The 9454-nt window shown below is 48.9% G+C and overlaps 1 protein-coding gene across 7 annotated transcripts in view; it reads right to left on the bottom strand.

Annotated features, from left to right (window-relative positions):
* Window positions 1-2591: 2591 nt before the first annotated feature.
* LOC122547617 (solute carrier family 25 member 35-like) overlaps window positions 2592-9454 on the bottom strand; it is an 8380-nt gene continuing 1517 nt past the window's right edge. For 2 of the 7 annotated variants that reach the window (XR_006311043.1, XR_006311041.1), the window contains exons 2-3: window positions 7387-7539; window positions 2601-2753 (exon numbers count right to left, since the gene is read on the bottom strand). Coding sequence is in view for 2 of the 7 variants with exons in the window: in XM_043686219.1 (XP_043542154.1) it covers window positions 2607-2753; window positions 3320-3550 (378 nt within the window). In the remaining 5 variants the exon portion in view is untranslated. The other 5 variants (XM_043686220.1, XR_006311045.1, XR_006311044.1 and 2 more) reach the window with 5 other exon arrangements.

Genomic DNA, 9454 nt, shown 5'->3' with positions numbered 1-9454 from the left:
AATCTCTAAGAAACGATACCATGAATATGTCTCAGACACCACTGTCACCATCGGTGGGTGTCTCCTGTCCCACCGGCAGGACAGACCCAGCTGAGGGTGGTGGGGGGGGTGGCAGCACAGTGGTTTACAGTCAGAGGGGAGGCCTGGGGAGCCCTCCACATTGACTCTGGACCCCATGAATCCTCATGGCTTTGGGGTAAGGAAACCTCTTGCTGATGAATCAGTACTTCTCCATGTGGAACAACACAGAGGGGGACAAGGAAACCCACTCAGTCGCCCGAGCCTGGAATCGAAGCTGGGTCCCTGGCGCTGAGAGGCAGCAGTGCTGACCGTGCCGCCCTGATCTCCGGTATACAGGGATTGTGCTGTGAGGAGAGTTTGACTGGGTTTGATCTGTACCCTGTGGAGTTTGGAAGAAGGAATTGAAGCCTTGTGAAACCTAGAAGATTCTTAACGGGATTTTTAGAATACCATGTTGGTGGGTGGCACGGTGGCGCAGTGGTTAGCACTGATGCCTCACAGCGCCAGAGACCCGGGTTCAATTCCCGCCTCAGGCGACTGACTGTGTGGAGTTTGCACATTCTCCCCGTGTCTGCGTGGGTTTCCTCCGGGTGCTCTGGTTTCCTCCCACAGTCCGAAGATGTGCAGGTCAGGGTGAATTGGCCACGCTGATTTACCCCATGGAATTAGATCCATTAGTCAGGGGTAAATGTAGGGGAATGGGTCTGGCTCTTCGGAGGGTCGGTGTGGACTTGTTGGGCCGAAGGGCCTGTTTCCACACCGTAGGGAATCTAATCTAATCTTTAAAAAAAAAGTCTGCGGCAGATGGTGAGCAATCAAGGAGAGGGAAAGTCCTACTTGACCTCATCCTCACCATCTGTCCGTAACAGTATCGGGAAGAATGGGCACCGCACAGTCCTTGTGCTCACCAAGTCCCACCTTGACATTGAGAATCCCTTTCAATCAGGTACCAACTTGCTGGAAGAAACCACTGGCTATTAGCTGAGCTAGACCAGCCATAACTTGGCTAAAAAAAAAAAACAGGGCAGAAGCTAACATTCCTGCAGCAAGTCACTCCCCTCCTAAACCCCCAAAGTCTGTCCACCATCTACAAGGTACAAGTCAGGAGTATGAGAGAATACTCCCCACTTGCCTGGTTGAGTGCACCATATGGTAACTCGGTGGTTAGCATTGCTGCCCCCCAGCGCCAGGGACCCAGGTTCGATTCCAGCCTCGGGCGACTGTCTGTGTGGAGTTTGCACATTCTCCCCGTGTCTGCGTGGGTTTCCTCCGGGTGCTCCGGTTTCCTCCCACAGTCCAAAGATGTGCAGGTCAAGGTGAATTGGCCATGCTAAATTGCCCCATAGTGTAGGTGCATTAATCAGAGGGAAATGGGTCTGGGTGGGTTACTGTTCGGAGGGTCGGTGTGGCCTGGTTGGGCTGAAGGGCCTGTTTCCACACTGGAGGGGAATCTAATCTAAACACTCAAGAAGCTTGACACCATCCGGGACAAAGCAGCCCCCGCCTGATTGGCACCACATCCACAAACATCCACTTCCTCCACCACCGATGCTCAGTAGCAGCAGTGTGTCCCATCTGTACAAGATGCACTGCAGAGATTCACCAAACAACCACATCCATCTAGAAGGACCAGGGCATCAGATACATAGGAACACCACCACCTTCAAGTTCCCCTTGGAACTATATCGCTGTTCCTTCAATATCGCTGGGTCAAAATCCTGGAACTCCCTCCCTAAGGGACATTGCGGGTCTATCTATAGCTCACAGACTGTAGCGGTTCATGAGGCAGCTCAGCCCAACTTCTCAAGGGGCAACTGGAGACGGGCAATAAATACTGGGCCCAGACAGCAACTCCTGAATCCTATGAGTGATTTTAAAAAAAGGAACACCTCCAAAGACAGACAAAACTGTCTCTCTCTCTCTCTCTCTCACTCACTCACACACCCCTCCAAAAACATCTCTCATGAACGTGCGCATGCACACACATACAAATCCCACCCCATAAAGACAGTCACATCTAATCCCAGTCTCTCACACACACACACAAATCCCACCCCATAAAGACAGTCACACCCAATCCCAGTCTCTCACACACACACACAAATCCCACCCCATAAAGACAGTCACACCCAATCCCAGTCTCTCTCACACACACACACACAAATCCCACCCCATAAAGACAGTCACACCCAATCCCAGTCTCTCTCACACACACACACACAAATCCCACCCCATAAAGACAGTCACACCCAATCCCAGTCTCTCTCACACACACACACACAAATCCCACCCCATAAAGACAGTCACACCCAATCCCAGTCTCTCTCACACACACACACACAAATCCCACCCCATAAAGACAGTCACACCCAATCCCAGTCTCTCTCACACACACACACACAAATCCCACCCCATAAAGACAGTCACACCCAATCCCAGTCTCTCACACACACACACACACACAAATCCCACCCCATAAAGACAGTCACACCCAATCCCAGTCTCTCTCTCTCACACACACACAATCCCTTGTATGTTCAATAATGTACACACACCGTCACCCATCTGCACACACGTGGGTTTGGTCATGACAGTACCTTCCCTTTCTGGTCCACTGGTTGGTTGTAGAGCCTGGTACTAATTACATCGAAGGGTGTCATGGCAAGGACAACGAAGATGCTGCTGACCATCCCCGCTGTCAGTGATACCAGCCAGCTTCCCGGCTGAAAGACCTGCGAGAGAACAGAGGAAGGCTGCTCACTGTTAGCACTAGGGACACGGCCCTACCCTGCCGTTTGCTGCCTGTGCACTTTACTGTGCATGAACTTCACCAACAACCTGCTTTTACACAGCGCCTCCAACACAGCTTGAACACAGTCAGAAAAGGGGAATCCCCATGCCCAACCACTGTCAACCTGTCTGCTTTGAACTGAATCAGTTAACAGTTCCTGCTACATCTCCCTGCCAACTACAGTCGGAATCCTCTAGTCAGGCTGTTGTACATCGCTGCTCCCTTTCTGAGCATGATTTCTGTGTGTTTTCGATAACACGTAGCTCGGTGGGATTGAGACTGATGGAAAGAGTCCTCGTGGTGGTTTCGACAAGTTGAGTGAGTGGGCCAAGACATGGCAGATGCAGGATAACGTGAAACCACAACCTCTCCCTCAGTCTCGGCAAAACAAAAGAATTGATCATTGATTTCCGGGGGAAAGGATGAGGCCGTGCCCCCCTATCCATCGACGGCGCGGGGCTGGAGAGGGTCAATAGCGTCAAGCTCCTAGGAATGACGATAACTGACCGTCTTTTCTGGATTTCCCATGTAGATGCGATGGTCGAGCAGGCAGCACAACATCTCCTCCTTCCTCAGCCAGCTCAGCAAATTTGGCAAGTCCAGAAGGATTCTCACCGACTTTGACAGCTGCGTAAAGGCCGAGTACAGCAACTGCTCTGCCCAGGACTGTAAGAAACTACAAAAGGTGGTGTGCAGACCCAGACCATCAGGGAAGCCAGCTCCCATCCATTTACACATCCTGCTTTTGCGGGAAGGCTGCTAACGTCCATCAAGGACACCCCCCCGCCGTCCCACCCCAGTAACACCCTCGTCCAACCTCTTCCGTCAGGCAGAAGATTCAGAAGCTTGAACGCTGGCACCAACAGCTTCAAGAACAGCTGTTAGTAGACCTCTCTAACTTCAAACAACGTTGATCTTGCTTTGTGTACTTGCTGTGCAGTGTAAGCTGTCGACCTCGCTCTGTCTCAGCACCCTCTGATCTGTATGTCCTTGCTTGCATCTGCTCGCAAACAAAGCTTTTCACTGTTTTTAGGTACAAGTGATAATTAAGCAAATCAGTCAATCAGTAAGTCTGAAGTTGTCCACTTTCGTTGGGAAGTCAAGACGGCAGACCTTTATTCAAATGGTGTGACATTGCGAAACGGTGATGTACAGAGGGACTTGGCTGTTCTCGTACACCAGTCCCTTAAAGCAAGCGCACAAGTACACCAAGCAGTTAGGAAGGCAAATGTTATGCTGCCCTTCACAGTGAGAGGATTTGAGTACGGCACAGCCTTACTGCAGCTGTACAGGGCCTTGGTGAGTACTGTGTGCAGTTTCAGACTCCTGATCTAGGTAAAAATATACTTGTCACATAGGGAGTGCAGCAGAGATTCAGATTTCTGGGGATGACAGGTTTATTGTAGGAGGACAGATGGGTTTGACTCGGACTGTATTTACTGGAGTTCAGTAGGACAGGAGGGAAATGTACAAAATTCCAACAGGCTGGATGCAGGGATGACAGATCTCTGCTTGACAGGGTCTAGAACAAGGGGTCACAGTCTAAGGATATATAGTAGGCATTTTGGGACTGCGATGAGGAGAAATGTCTTCACTAAGATGTGGTGACCCTATGGAATTCTCTACCCCAGAAACTGGGCTGGCCATGTCATTGAATATATTTCACAAAAAAAAATCAACAATTTCTCGAGGCTAAAGGAGAGTGTTATGACGGGGAGGTCAGACCCCTCGGTTCATTAAAACCATGGTTTGGAGGGGCCGGTGTTGGACTGGGGTGGACAAAGTTAAAAATCCCACAACACTAGGTTATAGTCCAACAGGTTTAATTGGAAGCACTAGCTTTCGGAGCGACGCTCCTTCATCTTACAACTGTGTCCTCCACAACCACCTGACGAAGGAGCAGTGCTCCGAAAGCTAGTGCTTCCAAATAAACCTGTTGGACTATAACCTGGAGTTGTGTGATTTTTAACTTAATTAAAACCAAGCACCTATAAAAACTCGCCTCGCCTCATAATTTGTTAAAATGTATGAGTGACAGAGAATTTCTAATTTTCATTATTTAAAGAAAAATAACAATTCATTTTTCTAACTCGAATACTGAACACTAAACAAAAACTATTCACAAATTCCAGCCCCCTTTTTCTTAACAATGTACTATCTGACATTCTATAAACGTAGCTCCAATAACACAATTAAACATTACACTAAGTTAATCTCAAGTTTACACCGTCTCTGTCTCCTCTGCTGTCTTCAGTCTTCCACTTGCTGATCTCCCTGGGTTGTCGCCTTACTTTTTAACAGCTTTTGATACAGAGTGCCTTCTAATTTCTTTGAGAGTAAGATATTAGATGGGCAGTTAGCCCTCCGGCTCTACGGCAATTGCTCTGCTGTTCGGTGATAGTTGCCCTCTGACCAAATTTTCAAAATGGCCTGGTTTTATACCCTCCAACATCGTTCCCTGTCATTGATCCGATGTTGTCAAAACAATAAATTCAAACTCGATTGGGTTTTAGTAACCTGGGCATAATTTAAAGTAATTGGTTAAATTCAAATTGTTGTCAAAACAGCAACCAAAACTCAGGTATCCCTTTAACAGCCAAGTATCTATTTCGGAACAGCCCCCATCTCCCAGCCTCTCCAGCTGAGCCTGCACCTTAAATTTACTTCAATATTCAGAAAACACTCTCTATTTTAAAGTGAACATACACCCACTCGACTTTGTAACAGAGAGTTCGGCGGGGGGTGTGGTATTGAGACAGAGGATCTGCCATGATCATGTCCAATCCATCCCTTCACCCGTGTTGGGCAAGTCCACTGTTGAACCACAATTACAAGCAGTTTGATGTGACCAATGAACATGTCGGATCCCAGAATGGAGTCTGGTATGATAGTTTTATTCTTAGAACACGACAATCTTTCGCTGAAACATAGGGGAACAAGGATCTGATTTTAACAAAAAAGACAGACATTGGTGACACAAAAGAAACAAATATAAAGTAAACCAAACCATGCTTCTTAAATCTTTTTGCCTGAGCACGGCAAAACATAATCCCATCGACTCCCCAACACCTTCACTCAAAAACCAGAGAGATTTCTTTTCCCAAATCAAATCTGTAGATTGACTGAACTGCTTTGAGGTAAAAACAATGACTGCAGACGCTGGAAACCAGATTCTGGAGTAGAGAGGTGCTGGAAAAGCACAGCAGTTCAGGCAGCATCCGAGGAGCAGGAAAATCGACGTTTCAGGCAAAAGTCCTTCATCAGGAACTGCTTCTACTCTGTTTTTAAAAAGGCTTTTTGTGGGATCTGGGCATCACTGGCTGGGCCAACATTTATCGCCCAACCTGTAGTTTTAAAAATTCGTTCACAGGACGAGGTGTCACTGGCTCGGCCAGTATTTATTGCCCATCCACATGGTGTGGAGGTCTCACGTAGGCCAGACCAGGTAAGGATGGCAGTTTCTTTCCCTAAAGGACACCGGATAGCTTCTTCCGACAGTCCACACTGGATTCATGGTCACCATTGGGCTCTTAATTCTAGAGTTTTGAAAAGTGAATTCAAATTCCACGGCAGGATTTATAACTGGGTCCCCAGGACATTGCCTGGGTCTAGGAATAATTCTGGAAATGTGTTGCTGGAAAAGCGCAGCAGGTCAGGCAGCATCCAGGGAACAGGAGAATCGACGTTTCGGGCATAAGCCCTTCCTCAGGAATAATTCCACCAGGCCATCACCTCTGCCTCAGCCACCTCTTGAAAAGGTGCTGCTTTCTTGAACTGTTGCAGTCCATGTGTCGTAGGTACACCCCAACATGCTGGGAGGGAGGGGCTTCCAGGGTTTTGACCCAGTGACACTAAAGGAACAGTGGTATACTTCCAAGTCAGGGTGGTGAGTGGTTCGGAGGGGAATTTGGTGGTGCTCCCAACTGTAGCTGCTGCCATGGTCTGTCTGTGGTCACTGAGTTTGCCAATGTCATTTTATGCCGTTTAAGCGATGGTCTGTCCAATTCGTTTGTGAGACTTTTCGCTCTCTTGGCCATTTTGGAGGGCAGTCAGACTTTAAAAGAACGACATGCTTAGGGGCGTCACAGTGGCTCAGTGATTAGCATTGCTGCCTCACAGCAGTAGTTCGATTCCAGCCTCAGGCGACTGTCTGTGTGGAGTTTGCACATTCTCCCCGTGTCTGCGTGGGTTTCCTCCGGGTGCTCCGGTTTCCTCCCACAGTCCAGGTTGGGTGAATTGGCCGTGCTAAATTGCCCATAGTACCTATCGCATTCCCAACGCCCCTCCCCCAAGTCTCTCCTCCCTACCTTTTATCTTAGCCCGCTTGGCACACCCTCCTCATTCCTGAAGAAGGGCTTATGCCTGAAACGTCGATTCTCCTGCTCCTTGGACCTGCTGCGCTTTTCCAGCAACACATTTTTAAGCATAGTACTAGGTGCATTAGTTAGGGGAATGGGTCTGGGTGGGTTGCTCTTCAGAGGGTCGGTGTTTCCACACTGTAGGGAATCTAATCTAATCTAATCTACATCAATATATATATATAAACCACACAAATTCCATCACATTATACTGACCTGTAGGTCATTGGTAAACTGTTTCACGGTGGAGAAGGTGGAGAGCTGGGAGGAAGAGCCAACTATCACCCTGGGCACTGCTGAACTTGACCCACGCCACAGTCCAGTGACACCGTGCTGGCGGTAAATGGTCATCAGAGCGTGGAGCATCCCCTGGGGAGAAACATTTTGCAGCATCATCCCATAACACACAGTATTGTGAACGTACCAGCCCATTCAGCTTCCCGACTGTCTCAGTTTGGTGCCTTAATCGAGATATAAACATGAAGGACAAAGAATCTGTAAATACCTGCCTGTCATGACATAATTTAGTTGAGTTAGATGTCACGGTGGACTATCAGTCTTTCACAACTCTGCCATCACTTTTGCAGAGAGGCTACCCAAGTGATGCGCCTTATCGGGACAGTGAGTGGCCGGCTAAGAAAGGAATTTCCTGGGATAGTGACCTAACCCACTATGATCTTCTATCTGATGAAAATTTTGAGGAGGCTTTCCAATGTTTGCTTTTACTCTGTACCCTAACCCCACGCCGTTCCCTGTCCTGGGAGTGCTTGATGGGAGACAGAGTTGAGGGACATTTGCTTCTGTAGGTAACCCCAAACTATCCACGTCTGGGGAGTGGTGAATTCCACACGTGTGCTTGTCACCTTGCATGCATTGTCAGAGATCGAGGCTGCAATGGGTCATGGGTCAGTTGAAGGGATTTTGGTCTTCTCCCTGGGTCACTGACCGCAGACGGTCAGTTGTCGGACTCTCGACTGACCAAACCAGGAATGAGTCGGAGCAAGTGATTCAATTGGGTCAGCCCAAAGGAAGGGCTGGAGATCCTGGAATTGTTCTCATCAGAGTACAGAAGGTTTTTGGGAGAGTTCATCGAGGCATTCAAAATCACGAGGGGTCGTTGACGGTTTCTCCTGGCTGACTCTGTCAGTGGAGGGGACACAGATTGAAGAGAATTGGTGAAAGAACTGCTGGCTGGCGAGAGATGGGGAGAATATCCTCAACAAATGGTTGCGATTCGGAACAGGAAGCAGGTTTTAGATTTTCAGATGCAACAGGAAAGAGGGGGAAAAGAATCGAAGGAATAGTCAAACTCTGAAAGAGAGAGTGGGACTAACTGGAGGGCTGGCACAACATGATGGGACGAACGGCCTCCCTCCGTGTGTTGGCGAAAATCTCCAGGACCAGGGATCTCAGTGAAGGCCCCAGACTTGGTTGAGGGAGGACGGGGGGGGGGGGGGGTGCTACCAGAAACTGCACTCAAACAACAGGACGATACTTGGACCACAATGCCCTTGGGTGCCTTGCTTCAGTCGTGTGGAGAGCTAGGGTCATGGACTTCGGCAAAGCGAAGGCAGATTTAAAATAGAGCTGAGGAGAACCTCTTTCTCCCAGAGGGGCATGGATCTGCGGAATCCACTCCCCCAGAACGCAGTGATTAGATTTGAGAAAGAGGTGGAAAGATTTTTACTGAGTCATGGGTTAAAGGCTTAAGGGGAGGGAACACCGGACTGAAGCTGAGTCTGGGAATGAGATTAGCCGGAATTATCCTGAGCGGCTGCAAGTGTTGAATTGCCTGCTCTTGACCTAAGCGTTACGACAGCTGGGCCAGTTGTCTTGTGACATGTGTCACAAGTAAGAAAAGAGGGAACAGAGATTGCCAAAAGGGTTTTGTCAGAGAATTTCTGAGAATTAAGGACGTTGAACCTGAATATGAGGAAACAAACTGCTGAGCCGCAGTATCTTGTCATCTCTGGTATTTGCCCTGCAGGCTAGGCACGGGGGGGTGGAAATGTGTTGCTGGAAAGGCGCAGCAGGTCAGGCAGCATCCAGGGAACAGGAGAATCGACGTTTCGGGCATAAGCCCTTCTTCAGGAATGAGGGGGGGGTCAAACAGGACTGTCGATGAGCGGAGAGGAGATGTCGGGAACGTTCACGTGCCCAACGCTGGAAAGACGAAGAGTTGGCGTTGGCTGGGGAGCAGAGGACGTCCGCGCGTAACATTGAGGAGATACAGAGACAACGTACCGGCCACACTGTTAGAGCAGATGGTGTACGTTGGAGAAAA

This window comes from Chiloscyllium plagiosum, unplaced genomic scaffold, assembly GCF_004010195.1.
Source record: "Chiloscyllium plagiosum isolate BGI_BamShark_2017 unplaced genomic scaffold, ASM401019v2 scaf_1053, whole genome shotgun sequence".
Lineage (NCBI taxonomy): Eukaryota > Metazoa > Chordata > Chondrichthyes > Orectolobiformes > Hemiscylliidae > Chiloscyllium > Chiloscyllium plagiosum.
The sequence above is the reverse complement of the archived record's forward strand: the minus strand, read 5'-3'. Positions and strand labels throughout refer to the sequence as shown.